This window comes from Cololabis saira, chromosome 10, assembly GCF_033807715.1.
Source record: "Cololabis saira isolate AMF1-May2022 chromosome 10, fColSai1.1, whole genome shotgun sequence".
Taxonomy (NCBI): domain Eukaryota; kingdom Metazoa; phylum Chordata; class Actinopteri; order Beloniformes; family Belonidae; genus Cololabis; species Cololabis saira.
Genome location: NC_084596.1, coordinates 29,447,986 through 29,468,273, shown reverse-complemented (window position 1 = coordinate 29,468,273; position 20,288 = coordinate 29,447,986). Strand labels below are relative to the sequence as shown.

Genomic DNA, 20,288 nt, shown 5'->3' with positions numbered 1-20,288 from the left:
AGTTATTGGCCAAATTGTAAGCCCTCTGACCTATATATGCAATCTGTCTTTCCAAAAGGGTGTTTTTCCAAATAATATGAAAATAGCGAAGGTTATACCAGTATTCAAACATGGAGATAAGCATTGCATTGATAATTATAGACCAGTGTCCCTTCTCCCCCAATTCTCAAAAATATTAGAGAAATTATTTGTTAAACCAATGGATTTTTTTCCCTTAGATAAATAATATAATATAATATATATAATTTGCGTGATGTTTGTAAATTTGTTGTACAAAAAGCTAGAAAAGAGACTAAAAGGAGATGTATATCTGTTGTGGGAGTTAAACTATGGAATGACGCTAGCGTAGATTTGCGAATGTGCAGCTCATTTTCGGTTTACAAAAAAAAAGATTTGTGGAGCAATCTTTGAGAGCTACAGATGTTAATGTTTATTTGTTTTTGTTTGTTGCTGTTCTCTGATATTTATATAAAAAAGAAAGTGTAGTTGCTACTATATACAGGACTGTCTCAGAAAATTAGAATATTGTGATAAAGTTCTTTATTTTCTGTAATGCAATTAAAAAAACAAAAATGTCATACATTCTGAATTCATTCAATCAACTGAAATATTGCAAGCCTTTTATTATTTTAATATTGCTGATTATGGTTTACAGTTTAAGATTAAGATTACCAGAATATTCTAATTATTTGAGATAGGATATTTGAGTTTTGATATTTGAATTAAGCCATGATCAGCAATATTAAAATAATAAAAGGCTTGCAATATTTCAGTTGATTTGTAATGAATCCAGAATGTATGACATTTTTGTTTTTGTAATTGCATTACAGAAAATCACAATATTCTAATTTTCTGAGACAGTCCTGTATGTAGACCTTGTTGGTCCTCCTTTTCTGGTTTAGTTTTGCTATTGTTTGTTTGTATGCAGGACAGGCGTTGATATAACCACTATGCTTCTGCCTGTGCCTTTTCAGTCACTATTTTTTCGATAATGTTTGTGTTTAATGCTTGTAGTGTGATGTGACTGAATAAAGAATTTCAATCAATCAATCAATGAAGTATTTGTGAGAGCAGCAGGCTGTGGTTGGTGTGTTTCTCGTCCCCTGCAGCAGCAGCAGCCCTGCAGAGGCCAGGCCTGCCCTGCAGGGCTATCTTCTCTGACCCCACTGACAGGTCTATTTTGGACAGGAGGCTGCACCAGGGGAGGCACGTCAGCTATTTGGCATTATGAGCCCCCGGAGAAGAAAGGAAGAATAAGTCGAGTTACCCTCCCACCAGTGGAGGCTGGAGGTGCCACCATCCCGGATTTGCTATTATTTCACGGATATTTGGGCAGGGAGAAGACCGTTTCTGCTCGATATCCTTTCACCACTCTTCACAGGCGACATCACCTGGAAAATCTCCGCTGCCAGGTGGCTCTCACATGATTCAACGGCCATTTTACCTGAGTGGCTGAAGCCTCAAGGTGAGGTCATAAATTATGCAAAATTGTGGCAGGTGTAAAAAAAACCATTACACTTATTTCCACGGTTTAATTTCAGTTAATTTGAATGTATTTGTTTATTTATTGCTCCGTTTTTCTCAGCTTCGACAACCACACATTCTCAACCTCCTTACTGAATAATTTCCAATGGCTTACTTAGCAGACAGAAGTTGGACTGTGGTACAATAACAAAGGTTTCCTGTCGGGCAGCTTTTATCATAAAGCCCTTCGCTTCTACAAATGGCCATGGACAGAGATGAGCTCTGACAGCTGAGGTTATTTTTGGGACAGGCGGTTGGAGGGACAGAGGTGACAAAGCTGGCTAATGTAACTTTATGAAAGTCACATATCTGCTCTCTCTGACCTTGTTACTGAGGTATTCGTGTGTTGTTGTGCTATTAAACCGCGTTACAACTGATTGAGCTCTCTGGCATTATGTTATTAACTTGAGAAAAAGTGTGCAGGGCCGAGCCGCAGGTGAGGAGGCTGGTGCTCCACCGGGTATAAATATGCAAGCCCTGATCCGGGGGTTTATGTCTATTTCCATTGTACATCATATCTATAGACACAGACAGCCGGTTTCATTACTCTATAATGGTTTAAGGATTCATTTGATGCCAGGGTGAACATTGGCAATCTCTGTAAAAGTAAACAATTATATGTTTTCTAACACTTAAATTAACACTTTAATTTTGTTTTCAACCTAAAATGTCTTGACTGAACTTGTATATTAGTATGAGCTGCTGTCAGATATTTGAATATGATAAGACAACTTCCCTGCCAGCTATAACATATTAAGGACAAATAGACACTTGTAGTGTAAAATGGCTTATCAGTTTAAAAAAAAAATCCTTCTGTCAGAAAAGGATGTTAACTTTTTCCAAGTCTGTATATCTTACGTTTTATCAGGTTCAGCGTCTGGGTGTTATCCTCAGCAGGAAATGATCCTTCAAAGTACAAATAAACAATTGTTGTGTTTGCTCTTTTATTTCTATCAGTTTTGCCGGCCACTTTAATCTAATAACACCACCATTTATGCCCCAGTCACGTTTTCCAGGGACTTTAAATGATGGAGAATATTACACATTTGCACAATATTACTTCAACGGCTTCCTTTTGATTTATGGATTATGATTTCACCTTTTAAGGCTCATCTTTCTGAACTTATCAGCATTAAAACACCCACCTATATTCTTCATTCTCCCTGGCTTCGCCAGCTATACTTTCAGTGAACTCAGGAAAGAGACTTTTATAACTCTGACTGTCTGCCTACCTTCAAGACCTCCTCACTTTACTCTGATCTTAACTCTTAGAGGCCACAAACAAACATCAGAGATGCTCTGACAGATGTTCTTTCTATATCTATGTTTACAAAGGCAAATTATCTTATATCAGCGGTTACTTTGATTGTCTATTTTTTAAAGGTTTCCTTCTATGTACCTTTAAAGACCACTATATCAACATGCATTATTACTGTAACTATTATATTTTCCTTTCCTTTGCTCACAGGAATAAACAATGGATCAAAACTTATTTGGAGGAGCCCCCAGGTTTCTCACCCGCCCAAAGGCGTTCTCAGTATGTGTGGGCAAGGATGCCACACTCAGCTGCACTGTCGTGGGCAACCCCACCCCGCTGATCACCTGGGAAAAAGACAAGCTCAAGATCACGTCTGGCAGCCGCTTCAAGACTGTGGAGGATGAAGATGTGTACCGTCTGACCATCTACGATCTAACCCTGGAGGACGGTGGGCATTACATGTGCAAAGCCAAAAACAGTGTTGGCGAAGCTTATGCTGCTGTGACCCTCAAAGTGGCCCTGCCAGGAGAAATGTCTCAGAGGGCTCCTGTTTTCATGGTGAAACCCGCATCCACGCGCGTGGGTTTGGGAGGTGATGTTGTTTTCCACTGCCGGGTCGCGGCTCACCCTGAGGCCAACTTTGACTGGGAGAAGGATGGACGCTATCTAGGGGAGACGACCCGCATTAAAATTATTTCTGACAACGACAGCAGCACCTTAAAAATCCAAGGCGTACGCAACCTGGACAGTGGCACCTTCACCTGCAGAGCCCAGAACTCCGTAGGCCGAGCCAACGCTGCAGCGGTTCTTACTGTAGACGCTCAGGATTCTCACCACGCCGCCGCAGACAAGGGCTCTTCTCTACTCTCCCACCTGCAAAAGCGCAAAGAAGAGATGAATAAAGACATCTCTATCTATCGCACTGAAGAAAGTCACAGCTCAGTTTCTTCCTCCGTCAAGGCCAACATGAAAGATGCCTTGGGTTCTCTGAATCTGGAGCATGAGCTGAGGGCGCGTGCGTTGGCAAAGCTTCCCAAAGGTGTATTCACCCGTACGTGCACCGTGACAGAAGGCAAACATGCCAAACTCAGCTGCTTTGTGACCGGCCACCCCAAACCACACATCATCTGGAGGAAAGATGGAGCCAACATCAGCGAGGGCCGCAGGCAAGTGATTTATGAGGACCAAGCTGAGAACTTCATCCTCAAGATCCTGTACTGCAAGCAGAGCGATAACGGTCTCTACACCTGCAATGCAACCAATATGGCCGGGCAAACCTACAGTGCTGTGTTGGTTACAGTCAAAGGTAAGGTTTTAAAAGGATAAAACTGGCTTTCTTTTGTATCATCTATCGTGCCTAAATGTCTCATTGCAAGCAAAAAATCAATACACTGTTTCTTTGTGGCATTTGGACCAACATCTGAAGCTAATTTAGTCGTATAAAGCCTCAGTCATTTTCAAAATAGGGGTAAAATTGTATATTTGATGGAAAGTATTTTGAGCTGCAAATGAATGCCCATTCCCTACTCTGGATCATATTTATGATCGTTTGATGGTTGATTTGCTGAGTAAAAGTGTTCATTGTGCTGATGGATTAGTGTGCAGTGCAGCAGTGTGGCTCATCTGTGTGTCAGTGCTGTAAGTGTCACTGTAATCACTATATTTAAATCTAATCTCTTAAATTCTTGTTAAATGTGTATGGCCACTCATGTCGAAGTTAAATTCAGACTAATCCTCTGAAGGAAGGTGTTGTGTTGCATCTATTTTCTGCTTGTGGTGAGTCATTCACACTTGCTAAGATAGACGCCGTGGTGGTGTAACTTCGCCCGGGTACAAATCAACGCAGAGGATGAAACTTTCAATTTTAGTTGTTTATCTTCTTTCCATTCTGTTTGATAATGAAAGGAGAGCTACCAGTGCACCTCTTTGTTATTTATGCAGGGAAACTGATAACATTTGCTTTTTGTCTTGGAGTTTGTTGGTTGTTTTGGTTTAAAAAGGACATTTGTCGTATGATTACTACCCAGGTTCCAAAAGATAAATATAATGAAGCTAAATAACGAAAGTATAACTCGAAAGGAGCTTTTCTTTAGACCATAGACCTACCACTGAAAGCACAATCCACACTGAGGACAGTTTTACATTTGAATTTTAAAGAAATAGATCACAGTGTGCATCAAACAGATAATGTGTCCTTCCTTGCTGTGAAAATAACCTGCCAGTTCCCTTGTTTTATTGTTGGAACATTAACAAACAAATAAATGTTGTTGGTAATGCTAAGTCACGTTAGAACACATTGTCTGTATCCAATCACTTACTCTTATGGCCACTTCAAAGTATTTATTGCTAAATATATGGTGGCTATATTAAGTCAAGTTGTGCAACAGTTCGGCTGAAAGTGTTCACTTAATCTTTGGAAAGCTTTCAAGTACTTAGTGCATCAAACTTTCTCATCTCTTCGTGTGCTTTTAATTTATTGTCGGTGTGAAAGTATTTAACCATGAAACCCTCGTTATTCAGTGTCACAGCTGACTGCCAGGAAGTTTTAGTTTACCTCATTATTTTTAGAAGCATTATCTGAAGAACATTCAAACATGCAACAAAGAGAGCAGATTTTCCAGGTTTTAAGACATAAAACAAGCAAAATGTTACCGTGATTCACTTAGCAATGCTGCTTTTTCTATGTCAAGTAGTAATCTGGCAACAAGTTTCTACTTTTGCTGATTTAATGAATATTTCACTGAAGCACAGTTGAATTAACTGTAATGTAAAAAACATTTGTCGGAGGTATCAAAGAGAACATGTTGCTCTTTACAACTGACAGACATCACCTAGAAATCCTTATGGTTGTGCAAGTTTGAGACTTTTTTTGTCTTTTTCGTTGTGCCAGAGCCTAAAGTGCCATTCAGGAGGAAACTGCTGGATGTGGAGGTACAGGAGAAAACCTCGGCCACTCTCTTGTGTGAGGTTCCTCTTAATGCCACACAGGCCGAGTGGTTCATGGAGGAAACGCGGCTGCAGCAAAATTCCAAATTTCACATGGAGGAGCAAGGCACCCTGCGTCGTCTCACCATCCATAACGTCACTACCAACGATGATGGAGTTTATATCTGTGAGATGAAAGAGGGCAGCCGCACCGTGGCTGAGCTCACTGTCCTGGGTACGTTTTAGACTTCCCTTTTTATTTATACCTGACCTTACGCTTTGAACTTTAGCATAGTTACATCATTAGTTGCTGTAATTTGTCTGATTTTAACTCTATTCCATTGCTACAAAGTATTGTTATTTGAAATACATTTATGCCCATTTCCCAGGTAACATCACCAAAAAGCTTCCTCGAAGGACAGTAGTCCCTGTCAGTGACACCGTCATCTTTTGTGTGGAGCTGGAGCATCCCTGTCCGGATGTCTACTGGACTCGGAATGGAGAGAAGCTGAAGGAGGATTCCCGTATTTCCACCGCCTGTGTGCTCAGACAGTACACACTCACGATTAGAGATTGCCAGGCAGATGACTCAGGAGAAGTGGCCTTTGTGGCTGGAGACTGCAAGACCTCCACTCGATTCACCGTCACCCGTGAGCCAGATACCAACCAACTTCTTTTTTATTTTTCAGTTCGTAATTTGATGATTATCCTCATCGTAACTGTTAAGGGAACACAATGAAATCATGTTGCAGACATGACCTAACATAATAGCGTATTAAATAATGTTAGTTTTTTTGCCAAAAAGCCAAGTCTAATGAATACAAAAGGAATATATTTCCATGATATGTTCATTTCTGAGATATATTGTATGTCTTTTTCCTCTCCAGCTGCACGGAAGCATCCTCCTGACCCCCCAGTGGATGCTGTGGTGCAGAATAAGACAGACTCATCCATCACCATTCACTGGTCTCCTCCTGACAGCGACCGTCCTGTTCCCATCAAAGGCTATATTGTGGAGAGGAGGAGGGTTGGTGCTACTACATGGCAGAGGTGCAATGTTGATGAGACCATCCTTTCAACAGAGATCACCATCCGTAACTTCTCTGAGGAGTCGAGCTACCAATTCCGCATCTCTGCAAAGAATGACTTTGGCCAGAGTCCCTACTTGGAGGTACCTGGAAGTTTCTACCTTGGTAAGCCTCTAATATTTTTCATTCATGATTTAGTTTTTTTGTTTTTCTTTTGGTGCCTCTGTTATGTCTTATTTGCTTCTTTCCTTCAGAGCCCTCTGCAGAAATCAGACAAGGCCTGATGAACAGTACCGCAGTCTCTGGCGAGGAGTTTTCCATCTCGCTGGAGCTGTCCGCTGTCTGCTCGGGCTTCTGGTCCCTGAATGGGCGTCTGCTGCGGAGCGGAGCTGAGTATCTCATCACCAGGTCCAAGAACACGCACACTCTGCTCTTCCGTGATGTGGACATGGACATGAATGGCGCTGAAGTCAAATTTGTGGGCGGAGGCTCACAGAGCAGCTGCATCATATCTGTGAAAGGTACGCGCTCAAAGAAATGCTTATAATCTCGTGAATATTTTACCACATTTCCTTTTTTGTGTTTAAATGTCCTTAGTTTTTCCCAAACCTAATTTTTTGTGACACAAATCTGTAATGGTCTCTAATTTGACAACTGTATTTTTAGCTCCTTTAGTCAGATTCACCAGCAAGTCAGATCGTCCAGAGATCGTGACATGCAGTGTCCAAGAAACCGCTCAGCTGACTGCCGAGTTGTCAAATTACAAAGCAGAGGTTGGTGATAATAATAATAATAATAATAATGATAATAATAATAATAATAATAATAATAATAATAATAATAATAATAATAATAATAATAATAATAATAATAATAATAATAATAATAATAATAATAATAATAATAATACATGTTATTTGTATAGCGCTTTTCAAGGCACTCAAAGACGCTTTACATTAGTCAAAATCATAAAAGCAATACACATAGGACAATTACATGACACAGGACATTAATCACACATTACACACACACACACACACACACACACACACACACACACACACACACACACACACACACACACACACACACACACACACACACACACACACACACACACACATGATAGAGACACATGTCATTGATAACTTTACTGTTTGCTTTTAGGGAGTCTTTCTACATGACTTTGAACCTAGGCAGGTATGAAAAAGAGTATTTGTGCCAAAGAAGTAGTACGGTAATTGACCGTCACATGAGAAGGTGATACAGACATTTCTTAAAGTGCTGTATTACTGACAGCTGCTTGGCGCTAGATCCCAACTATCTCGGACTCCGGCCTGGTCTCATCATCAAAAAGCTTCAATTTCTTGTATGAAATATTTTTTTTCCACAAGTCATTATGGAGTCATTAGCAGTGTTTCCCCGACCACTCACTTGAAAGGGTCGCCCGTCCTTTAAAATCTCCCGCCATGCCAACAAATGCCACAACACGAGCAGCTGTCGTGTATTTCACAGTAGCACAGTCTTCTTGCTCTTGATCACGGCCTGCCAGGGATCAGTGTAGTCACAGCTATAATGCATTAATCACGATGAGTATTAGTGAGTGCAACTGCTAAACCAACTTTGGTGTGAAGAACATGCAAATACTCTTGGAATATCAGCAATCCCTGTGTCATGTTCCTTTGTTTCTTCAGGTGGTTTGGATGAGGAACGGACGGGAGGTAAAAGTGGGCAAGAAGTACGAATATGTCAAAAAAGATCGCAAGAGGATCCTGATGGTACACAATGTTACAGAAGAAGATGTGGGCATTTATGAATGTGTTTTAGCTGATGACAAGTTGCCCATTCAACTCTCTCTTAAAGGTATACACACTGAAGTACAATCTGAAAGTTGAATTATATAGTAATTGCATTTATAATAAATTGCAATGATAGAATTCAATTTTCATTCTAATGTTTTTTTATTGTTTTTACTAGATGAACCTGCCAAATTTCTAAACAAAGCTAGAGGTACCATGGGATTGTCATCGACCCTTAAAGGAGACCTTGAGCTCAGTTGTGAAGTATCTCCTGCTAGTGCTGCTGTTGTATGGAGAAAAGATCAAGTAGAGATCACTGAGGACCAAAGAACTACCATCATCTCCAAGGGGACTCAAAGGAAGCTCGTCATGAAGAGCGCCAAGAAAAGTGATGAAGGACATTATTCCTGTGAGACAGCAGCTGACAAAATCACATTCCACGTCAAGATAAAAGGTAAAATCTGAATGACTCTTTAGCAGGACATATAATGAACTTCTCAGTTATGAAATTCCAATAGTCCTTGTTTCGTTTTTTTTTCAGAAAGTCAAGCCGCAGCTGTCTTCTCCAACAAGGAGTCAGTCCAGAGGGAGGTCAAAGCCACTCTGTCCCAGAAAGCCACTCTTAGTTGTAATGTGTCTGACAGCAAGCAGGAGGTGAAATGGTATAAAGACGGCAAGTTGCTGACATCCAGTAAGACAGTATACTCAGAGGTGAAAGGCTCCATCCGGCAGCTGGTGATTGAAAAAGTGGAGAAAAGTGATGCAGGAGAGTACGCCTGTGAAGCTGGAGGGGAGAAGCTAGTCTTTAAGATACTCGTGTCAGGTAGTATTGTTTGATTGATTCATGTAGATGTTATTCTGTATTTACCTTTAAGCTACATATCTACAAAGAAGTAGAGCTGTAGTTAAAATTCACTGCATTTAATGCTCCAAAGTCTGGTTGTGTCATTTTGTTTTAACAGTGTTTTTCCTGATGAACAAGCTAGTCATGCTGTATACACTAATACAGTGGTTCCCAACCTGGGGTCCGGGCCCCCCCTGAGGGGGCGCGAAACTTTGTCTGCTTTGAAATTATGCAGTTGTAAAAATTATATTTGCGAATGAGAAATTCATAAGACATTGTTAGGAATAATTTATGAATGTCTTGAATATTTTTTGTGTTTTTTATACACTGGTGACAAACACAGGAAATTATTTCATTCCTTATTATTATATCATTACTCAACATTTAATCTACTCCGACAGGTTGTTAAAGGAAAAATGTTAAAAACTTTGGTCTCATATTAAAAGAGACATTTTTCTGAAATATTTTTATTTCCTTTTATGTCCTTTTGTGCCTATTTTATACATTGGTGACATTGGAAAAAAAACAAAGTCATATGTATACAGAGTAAACCAAAGAGAAATGTATCAAAAAAACATAATTAATGTTCATTTTTTCAATTAAAGACTATTTTGGTGCTAGTACGTACGGGTCGGGGGGCCTGGCTGGTCTTAGACACAAGTAGGGGGGGCTCCAAGGAAAAAAGGTTGGGAACCACTGCACTAATACACCCACATATGGTCACTGCTGCTGGCCTTTGAAGTGTGCAGTCATTCCAGTTTGGTTCCTACTGGATTATTGGTTCTGTGATCAAGAATCACAATTATTTATTCATGTATTTATTGTCAGACCACTGCACAATTTTCATAATTGACCCAGTTCTGCTGTTATCAACATGAGTCAGAATATGCATTTGCGACTCTGGGCGTTGTTTGTAAATTTTGTTTTTAATTCCTTGGATTCTGATGTTCTGAAGATCATTCAGTAATTTTTCGAGATTATTCACTGAGAAATGATTAAGTTGCTTCCGAAGTGTCAGTCACAGTGAGCTAAATTATTGCTTTGTGTTGTGAACTTTACTTTCAGATGTTCAATCAGCTTTCTCTAACAAGGAGTCTGTTCAGAGGGAGGTGAAAGCTTCTCTCTCACAGAAAACCACACTGAGCTGTGAGGTGGCTGATGCCAAGACTGAGGTGAAATGGTACAAAGATGGCAAACTGCTGACATCCGGCAAGACCATCCACACTGAATCAAAAGGCAAGAGTCGCCAGCTGGTGATCGACAGCGTCGAGAGGAAAGATGTTGGAGAGTACTTCTGTGAGGCTGGGTCTGAGAAGATGGCTTTTAAGATCCATGGAGCAGGTAAGAATGGCCAGGTGCATATTACTGAGCTCTGAATGAATAGTATCTGACATTTTCTGCATCATGACTTATCCGCCAGAGGCCCAGTCAATCTTTTTCAACAAGGAGTCGGTCCAGAAGGAGGTGAAAGCCACCGTGTCCCAGAAGGCAACTCTTAGCTGTGAGGTTGTTGATTCGAACACAGAGGTGAAATGGTACAAAGATGGAAAGCTTCTCACTTCCAGCAAGACGGTACATACAGAGTCAAAGGGCAAGAGTCGCCATCTGGTGATAGAGAGTCTGGACAAGAAGGATGCTGGAGAGTACTTTTGTGAGGTTGGGACGGAAAAGCTCAACTTCAAACTTCAGGTGGCAGGTATGCTCAAGGACTAATTGACTGCTTTATTTGACTCCTGTTGATAACTCTGAATTTAGGAGAAAAATCATTGTCATCTGTATTCATGATCTCCACAGACACACAAGTCCAGTCAGCCTTCTTCAAAAAGGAGTCTGTCCAAAAGGAGGTGAAAGCTTCTGTCTCACAGAAAGCCACTCTAAGCTGCGAAGTTGCTGACGTCAAGACGGAGGTGAAATGGTACAAAGATGGCAAGCAGCTAACAGCCAGCAAGACAGTCCACACAGAATCGAAAGGCAAGAGTCGCCAGCTGGTGATTGACAACATAGAGAGGAAAGATACCGGAGAATATGTTTGTGAGGCCGGCGCTGAGAAACTGGCGTTCAAATTACATGTTGAAGGTAAGGGGAATGCAGGATGTTTGATAAATCACAAAGAGAATGATGAAATCCTCTCTGTGATGTGAAACATCTACAGTAGAGGTTTTGCTTTAAAGGTATTGTGACATCATTTTTAACATGCTTTTAACACTATTAAAAGTCTTAGCCAACATCCCTCAAATGTGTCTAAAAGAGTGTAACAAGAAAATATTCACTCTAGTACTCTATTCCTGGCTTTTTATTACAGTGTTTTTTAACGCCGTGAAAAATGCTTCATTTTCCCCCTTTCCTGTCAATCATTTCTCCGCTCCTCCTCCAAACCTCCTCCTCCTCCAGCCATACGCTCACAGCGGCGTCGGAGAGAGCCGGGAGCGACAGGCGAAGCATGCACGGAAAAGTAGCACGGCGAACCACAGCAAACAATCATAAAAATAAAGGCATGCAAGCAGCAGTGTCACCTTATCTTAAGTCCAGTCAGTGGCCGCGGGTGTTCTTAGCAGTTTTCCTCCGGTGATTAGAACAAAAGAGGCTCTAAACACTAAACAGCTCCGTGTTAAGCCTGATTTATGGTTCCGCGTTAAATCGACGCAGAGCCCTACGCCGTAGGGTTCAGCGTACGGTGCCCGGCGCCGCGTAACCCTACGCCGTAGATTCTGCGTCGGTGTAACGCGGAACCATAAATCAGCCTTTATGGTGCGCTGGAGAGGAGAGGAGACAGGGAGCTGGGTGGAGGGGGCGGTGATTTAGCGGGCCGTTACGTAACGGCCCGCCACCAAACCACATGCGCCGTTTTTGCACAGTTATGCGGAAAATCCCAGAAAGCACACAATACACTGAATGTTAAAAGTTCGTTGTTTTTTGGGTGTAATTGATGTCAAGACACCCAACAAAACACAAAAAATCAAGAAAAATGTGTTTTTCATGTCACAATCCCTTTAATCTCGTTATAATGGCTTTGGCATGTGGGATCAGGGTTCTGTTGCACAATTCATGTTTGTCCAATTTAATGAATTATCTTTGGTGTATTTAAATAAGAGATTATGTCTTTTATTTCATAAATTCACTTATGTCTCATGAAGAATTTTCAGACCTAGACGGTTAAAAAAAAGTGGCATTTTTGTCTTTGTAGTAACTTCAGATATCCATGCGCCAAAAAAATTAATTCTCCATTCTAGGTTTATATAGACACTGGTCTTTCCTCTTTAATACAGGTGCATATTCAGAAATGCAGTCGATCTGCTTTTCTAAGCAAAGAGTCAATCGCGTTTGAGGTGAAAGCAAAAACATCTCCAAACTGAGATAGTTGATGATTAAATAGTCTCGTACCCATGGAGCTAAAACGATCTCAATATTCAGAAATGCATAGTACGATTCCCAGGTCTTAGGAGAAGATTCACAAATGTATTTCTGATGCACACACAAATATAACCTGATTTACAAACGGTTTGTGGTCTGAGGATTGCATTTGTGTGTGAATTTTTGAGACTCCCCTGATTTGCCTCAACCCACAAATGTCTTTTTTCAAACACGGAATGATCTGCAACAATTCAGATATCGTCCTCGTTTCGGCCAATCATAAGAACCCACCCCACGTGGGGGAATGTTGATGGTCAAATATATGGTTTTGTTGTCCTTATTTATTTATTTATTTAGTTATTTATTAAATGAATATGATTGTGCACTCATTTTGGCTGCATTGGGTATTTACCCTCTTTAATTTATATATTTCTCACACTGTATAATTGTAACTGTTTTATATATACCATTTCAGACTATTTTTAATTTGTATCACAAATACATTGTATCTTTAATATTTTGTTTAAAAACAGAGTTACAGCACATTATTTTCCCATTATTATCTTCCTAGAAACCAAGTCTGCCTTTTTCAACAAAGAGTCCGTCCAAAAGGAGGTGAAATCCACTCTCTCTCAGAAAGCCACCCTAAGCTGCGAGGTCGCTGATGCCAAGACTGAGGTGAAATGGTACAAGGACGGCAAGCTGCTGACTTCCAGCAAGACAATACACTCAGAGTCAAAGGGCAAAAGCCGGCAGCTGGTGTTTGAGAGCGTGGAGAAGAAAGATGCTGGAGAATACATGTGTGAGGTTGGCACTGAGAAGCTGACTTATAAGATACAGGTGGCAGGTAGGAAGGAGGAAAAGTGTTTTCCGTATTAAATCAATGCATTTAATTTGGCTTCTTATATGGCCTCATTTGTCTTTTAGGTTCAGAAAAATGTTGCCTGTGTTCAAGCATTTTGTGTGAATTCGCTAATTTCTACCATGTTTTTCCCCCATCTGCTCTGTAGAACCGCCAGCTGGTTTCTGCAATAAGGAATCAGTTCAGAAGGAGGTGAAAGCCTCCCTCTCCCAGAAAGCTACTTTGAGTTGTGAGGTTTCAGATTCCAAAACTGAGGTGAAGTGGTACAAGGACGGGAAGCTGCTGACTTCCAGCAAGACAATACACTCAGAGTCAAAGGGCAAAAGCAGACAGCTGGTGTTTGAGAGCGTGGAGAAGAAAGATGCTGGAGAATACATGTGTGAGGTCGGCACTGAGAAGCTAACTTATAAGATACAGGTGGCAGGTAAGAAGGAGGAAAAGTGTTTTCCGTATCATATAAATGCACTTCATTTGGCTTGTTATGTTGCCTCATTTTTCTTTTAGATTCAGAAAAATGTTGCCTGTGTTTTTCCCCCATCTGCTCTATAGAACCCCCGGCTAGTTTCTGCAATAAGGAGTCGGTCCAGAAGGAGGTGAAAGCCTCCCTCTCCCAGAAAGCTACTTTGAGTTGTGAGGTTTCAGATTCCAAGACAGAGGTAAAGTGGTACAAGGACGGCAAGCTGCTGACTTCCAGCAAGACAATACACTCAGAGTCAAAGGGCAAAAGCAGACAGCTGGTGTTTGAGAGCGTGGAGAAGAAAGATGCTGGAGAATACTTCTGTGAGGTTGGCACTGAGAAGCTAACTTATAAGATACAGGTGGCAGGTAAGAAGGAGGAAAAGTGTTTTACGTATCATATAAATGCATTTCATTTGGCTTCTTATATGGCCTCATTTTTCTTTTAGGTTCAGAAAAATGTTGCCTGTGTTCAAGCATTTTGTGTGAATTAGCTCATTTTACCATGTTTTTCCCCCATCTGCTCCATAGAACCCCCAGCTGGTTTCTGCAATAAGGAATCGGTCCAGAAGGACGTGAAAGCCTCCCTCTCTCAGAAAGCTACTTTGAGTTGTGAGGTTTCAGATTCCAAGACGGAGATAAAGTGGTACAAGGACGGCAAGCTGCTGACTTCCAGCAAGGAAGTCCACGTCGAGTCGAAGGGAAAGAGCCGTCAGCTTGTGATCGAAAAAGTGGAGAAGAAGGATGTGGGAGAATATACTTGTGAAGCTGGAACAGAGAAACTGGTGTTTAAGCTGAAACTTACAGGTAACGTAGTTGAACAAAATACATGTCTTCCTTGTATAGATGCTTGTCTGAGATACAGAGTACTGGAATGCTTTTCTTTTTTTTTTGTAGATGTAGCCGTCAAGTTCCAGAAGAAGCCTGTCAAGGACGCATTTACTGTTGAAGCAGGAGAAAGCATTGTTTTAGCGACTGAGCTGACCTCGGAAAGTGGTACCGTGAAGTGGTTTAGAGATGGTGTGGAGCTCAAGGAGAGCAGCAAGTACGAAATAAAAAAAGATGGCCTTTCTCGAAGTCTGAAAGTGAAATCTGCAGAGACCAAAGACAGTGGAGCATACTCCTGTCAAACCACTGATGACAAAGTGGAGTTCAAAGTACAGGTCAAAGGTACAATATGGAAAACATTATTTTCTATTTCCTCATAATGCAGAATTATTTCTGTTTAGATCAGAGCACATGCTGATCTCTAAGTCTCACACTTTCATTTCAGATTTAGCTTTGAAGTTTGTTACACCTCTGAAACCTGCTACAGTGGTGATTGGAGATAAACTTAGCCTCATCTGTGAACTAAATCATGCCTCTGGGGATGTTGTCTGGCACCATAATGGTCGTGAGATTAAACCTGGCGCCAGGCACTCTGTCACAACAGAGGGTGCGAAGCGGGCTCTCACTGTGACCGGTATGACGAAGGAAGATGAAGGAGAATACAGCTGTGAATGCAGGGGTGACAAGACCTCTGCTAAAGTAACCTCCTCAGGTAATTAACTAGCTTAACTTCAAAATTCACATTTTAAGGATGGACGCTTTTAATTTGATATCGGTCTGCTTCATTCCTCCAGCACCAAGATCGGTGAGGCTGAGTACCAAACTGAACAATGTAGCTGCGGTGGAGGGAAAAGATGCCATTTTCAAGTGTGTCGTCACACCAGTGGATGCCAACGTCAAATGGTTCCACAAAAATATCCCCGTCACCATTGGACCGAAGTACAAGACCGAGCATGGCAACGGGACTCACTCACTTACGATCAGCTCTGTTACCCAGCAAGATGCTGGGGAGATCAGTGTTGATGCAGAAGGGAAAACCTGCACAGCTGTCCTGCAAGTGCAACGTAAGAATAGGATCCTGTATTAGATTTGAGGAACAAAAACCAAAATGTCCAAATTCTCTTCAGTATTCTTTCTGTTTTCTTTCAGATGAACCTGTGACCTTTAAGAAAAAGCTGGAAAACCTGACAGTGGAGGAGCAAAGTGAAGTAAAACTGGAAGTCGAGCTCAGTAAAGCTTCAGATGATGTCAAGTGGATGAGGAACAGTGTTGTGTTGCAGCCTGAAGGAAACATTCAGGTTCACGTTGATGGAGCCAAGCAGGTTCTGGTCTTCAAAAGAATAACTTACGCTGATCGTGGGATCTACTCTTGTGAAACTCTGGATGACAAGACCCAGGCCAAACTTACTGTGGAGAGTAAGACTGCTAACTGCTTCTATTTTTATTAAACAGCACATGTCATCCATTAATATTTAATATCTCATGCATGGATGTAAAAGTCAAACTTTTCCTTTTCCCTTTAGAGAAGAAGATTCAGGTGGTAAAAGGTCTGACAGAAACTAAAGCACATGAAACAGAGACAGTGACACTGGAGGTGGAACTCAGCCAGGCTGATGCTGAAGGCTCGTGGACCAGAGATGGGGCCAAATTAAAATCGGGGGGGAACTGCCAGATAACAGCCAAGGGAATGAAGCACGCCCTGACGCTGTCGAACCTTAAGAGGGAAGATGCTGGAACTATTTGCTTCCAAGCAGAGGAAGTTCGTACATCATGCAAACTGACTGTTGCAGGTATGTTCTCTCTCTGATTAGGTCTCTTGGAGCCTTGGCTCCCTAAAAGGTTGTAGCAACTATTTGAAAACCTGTACTGATTCTACAGAACCCCCTGCTATGATCTCCAAACCCATTACAAGCGTCAGTGTTGATGAGAAGGAGAAGGCTACGTTTGAATGTGAAGTCTCCAGAACCGATGCAGACGTTAAATGGTTCAAGGTAAGAAATCATTTCAATCAGTGTCTCCAAAATGAAAAAAAAAGAAGAAATAATTGTAAAAATATAAAAAACACATGTACATATGTTTAAGAAAAATAATGAATCTGCAGGGTGATGTTGAACTGAAAGCAGGGAAGAACATAAGCATTCACTCCTTGGGTCGAAAACGCACGTTCGCCATCAACAAATGCATCCCTGAAGATGAGGGCACTTACATTTGTCGTACTACTGATGACAACACCTCTGCCAAGCTCACTGTTCATGGTAACTATGTCACATGCAAATAAATCTGTATCTGCTTATGAGGGTGCCATACCATAAAAAGTTATCTCCCTCTGTAGCCAGAGATATCAAGATTGTTAAGAAGCTACAGGATGTGGAGGTGATGGAGAAGGAGAGCGCTACATTTAAGTGCGAAATCTCGCACGATGATGTGGAGTGCAACTGGTACAAAGGAAGCACCAAACTTAAAGCCAGTGACAACATCAAGATGAGACAAGAAGGTGAGGTTTCTAGAAAACCAACAAACTCTGATCGCTATAGGCTGCATCAGAATAATTGCCATGACTAATCATTATGTTTTCTTACCACAACTATTTAGAAACTCCTGTTTATATCTCATTCCAGGCAGAAACTACGTACTGCTTTTCAAGTGTGTTACACCTGACGATATGGGTGAGATTAAATTCACAGCCGAGAAAGCATCATCAGCTGCCAAACTTAAAGTAAAAGGTAAAAAAAAAAAATCTTTCTTCTGTGTCTCAAAAAATCTCACAACAGCATACTCTGAACGCATTATTGCATGGAGTCGGCTAATCATTATTTTACAATGTTTAATGTGGTTGCATATGGATTACTCTTATTTATTGTGTCAGAAGCTGCTAGGGAATTGCAGTTAATTGAGATAAATGTAAAACCTTACCCTAAATTTCAGAAAAGAGAAAAAAAAATCCATTTGCAACTTGCATTTACATTGTTATTCCTCATTGAGGCCTGATGGCATGACAAATGGCAAGAAACACATCACAACAACACAACTTTGGGTTTTAAAAACTTTGGGTTTTAAACACAGGGCTAGAATTTTATTTATTTTTTTTGTTTTGCCAGAGGCTTTCAATTTTGACTGCGTACAGGGAAGACTTTGCTTGATTTCAGAGATGATCCAGTAATTTTGGCTGTTTTGTGATCACTGATCATGGCTACAGGAACTGTTCAAAATCGTGTGATGACGATTGAGTTATGAGGCAGATATTGGCAAATAGTTGAAACTGCTGTGACTTGCATCAACATGCATATTTTCTTAAGTTGAAGCATTTCTGAACGCAATAAAAGAGAGCCTCAAAATGATAACGTTGTATGATTTGAGGCCCCATTTATTCCGGTCTTGTGCCTGAGCAAAGGGCTTTGGCTTTTTACAGCCTTTAATGTAAATTTGCTGCACACGTGATCATTTTCATTCACTCAGTGTTATTGTTACTGTAGAACTGCCTGTCAAGTTTGTGAAGAAACTCAGAGATAAGATAGCGATGTATAAGCATCGCGCTCATCTTGAATGCCAAGTGTCGCGCGCCAGTGCAAAGGTGAAGTGGTTCAAAAACAAGACGGAGATCCAACCAAGCAAAAAGTATGAGGTTAAAAGCGAAGATGTGTATAGAAAGCTCACCATCAACGACGTGGACTCCGGTGACGAGGATACATACACCTGTGATGCCGCTGATGACAAGACGTCCTGTAAACTACTTGTGGAAGGTAACGCAGTGGAAGATGACCAAGGTCGACTGTACAATTGTGTTGATGTGAACAGATACACTATACAGAACAAGCCATCCCAATCCTTGTCAATGAGGCATAGTTTTGTTGATATATATGAAATAATTTACTAATCGGAGAAATTGGAACATCATTTTGATGTTTTGGCCATTATGTGTGTAACAAGATGCATTAATTAACATAAAACTAATGTTTTGCCCCAGAAAATACATGACTATTAACTTCCACTAAGGTAAGGTAACCCATGGAGATGACTGCTTGAGTAATTAGACTCAAGGTGATGTTTGGTGGGAATATTGTCAGATCATAAAAGATAACATGTTCGTTAGTAATTCAGAAATGTGTAAAGGCTTTAAATCATCCAAGAAGTAATGGAAATACATTTCCACTGGATGTAAGAAAGCAACTATTGTTGCATAAGCCACTTATATCGTTGGTGCTTTTCTTTCTTTCTTTCTTTCTTTCTTTCTTTCTTTCTTTCTTTCTTTCTTTCTTTCTTTCTTTCTTTCTTTCTTTCTTTCTTTCTTTCTTTCTTTCTTTCTCATATAATTTCAAATGAATCTTATTATTTGTAATAATGTAATACTAAGAATGTAATAGCTGCTGCAGGTATTACAGCTAAAATACTCATTTTAGTTTCCAAAACTGTTTCCAGTATTGTACATTTTTTTCACAATACTGAGATATCTGAGACTGAAGACACTGACACTGAGTATTATTACCTTACTTCTTAAAATCCAAAGGTATTAATTCATGGGTTCTGTATCTTAATCATTGTATTTTTTTTTAATAAGTTGCCATTCATAGGTAATGTCATAATATTTGATAGCATTATCAGTGTGGTGTGTGTATAAACTATTTCATGTGATAACCAATTTTTTAATTGTATGAAACCAAGCACTGACTTCCAGCTAAATGTTTGTTTTTCCTTTTTTATGATCCCTGCAGAGCAGTCCATTAGCATAGTGCGGGATCTAAGATCAGTAGAGGTTACAGAGCCCTTTGCAGCTGTTTTCGAAGTGGAAATCAGTATGGAGCTGGTGAAACCCCCTCTGTGGACTTTGGACGGAGTTGCTGTGCAGGAGGGTGCTGATGTTGAGATGGAGAAAGAAGGCACGATGCACCGCCTCACTTTCAAAAAGACCAAAGCATCGATGACAGGACCTGTGCAGTTTACGGCTGGGAAGAGCAAATCTGCAGCTCAGCTCACAGTTAAAGGTGAAAAAGTGGCTTCAAAATGTTTTTTCTTTTTCTGTAATATATCTGTATAAAGTCACTGACCCTAATCCCAAGCTGTTATGTATTTCTAGAGCGCCCTCTTGAGATTGCAGAGCCTATGAAAGACTTGAAAGCTAAGGAAAAAAGCTCCGCTCTTTTCACCTGCAAATTCTCAGCTGCCCCCAAAGAGGTTAACTGGTTCAAAGGTCAGGTACCTCTGACCCCGTCAGACAAGTACAATATGAAGCTAGATGCTACAAGGGCCCAACTTACCATTCTACGGTTGGCCGAGGAAGACAACGGAGAATATTACTGCAAGTCAGGACCTGCTGAGACCAAAGGCACACTTGCTGTTGAAGGTACAGTATGCACCTATGAATACCACAATAAACTGCAACAGCATCAAACATTAATCATCACAGAAATCAAATATT

At 40.7% G+C, this 20,288-nt stretch overlaps 1 protein-coding gene across 13 annotated transcripts in view; it reads left to right on the top strand.

Annotated features, from left to right (window-relative positions):
- The first annotated feature begins 1,246 nt into the window (after positions 1-1,246).
- The window catches only part of obscnb (obscurin, cytoskeletal calmodulin and titin-interacting RhoGEF b), a 68,430-nt gene continuing 49,388 nt past the window's right edge, over positions 1,247-20,288 (top strand). For 7 of the 13 annotated variants that reach the window (XM_061732394.1, XM_061732388.1, XM_061732391.1 and 4 more), the window contains exons 1-29: positions 1,247-1,465; positions 2,993-4,088; positions 5,673-5,942; positions 6,097-6,357; positions 6,595-6,900; positions 6,990-7,256; positions 7,402-7,508; positions 8,430-8,598; positions 8,713-8,988; positions 9,076-9,357; positions 10,444-10,719; positions 10,799-11,074; positions 11,173-11,454; positions 13,301-13,576; positions 13,740-14,015; positions 14,141-14,416; positions 14,579-14,854; positions 14,945-15,217; positions 15,321-15,587; positions 15,670-15,939; positions 16,025-16,291; positions 16,399-16,665; positions 16,754-16,866; positions 16,977-17,130; positions 17,208-17,369; positions 17,494-17,598; positions 18,349-18,615; positions 19,585-19,854; positions 19,947-20,213. In XM_061732394.1, the coding sequence (XP_061588378.1) occupies positions 3,002-4,088; positions 5,673-5,942; positions 6,097-6,357; positions 6,595-6,900; positions 6,990-7,256; positions 7,402-7,508; positions 8,430-8,598; positions 8,713-8,988; positions 9,076-9,357; positions 10,444-10,719; positions 10,799-11,074; positions 11,173-11,454; positions 13,301-13,576; positions 13,740-14,015; positions 14,141-14,416; positions 14,579-14,854; positions 14,945-15,217; positions 15,321-15,587; positions 15,670-15,939; positions 16,025-16,291; positions 16,399-16,665; positions 16,754-16,866; positions 16,977-17,130; positions 17,208-17,369; positions 17,494-17,598; positions 18,349-18,615; positions 19,585-19,854; positions 19,947-20,213 (7,645 nt within the window). In that variant the 5' untranslated portion in view covers positions 1,247-1,465; positions 2,993-3,001. The remainder of the gene's footprint in view (positions 1,466-2,992; positions 4,089-5,672; positions 5,943-6,096; positions 6,358-6,594; positions 6,901-6,989; positions 7,257-7,401; positions 7,509-8,429; positions 8,599-8,712; positions 8,989-9,075; positions 9,358-10,443; positions 10,720-10,798; positions 11,075-11,172; positions 11,455-13,300; positions 13,577-13,739; positions 14,016-14,140; positions 14,417-14,578; positions 14,855-14,944; positions 15,218-15,320; positions 15,588-15,669; positions 15,940-16,024; positions 16,292-16,398; positions 16,666-16,753; positions 16,867-16,976; positions 17,131-17,207; positions 17,370-17,493; positions 17,599-18,348; positions 18,616-19,584; positions 19,855-19,946; positions 20,214-20,288) is intronic. The other 6 variants (XM_061732398.1, XM_061732396.1, XM_061732400.1 and 3 more) reach the window with 4 other exon arrangements.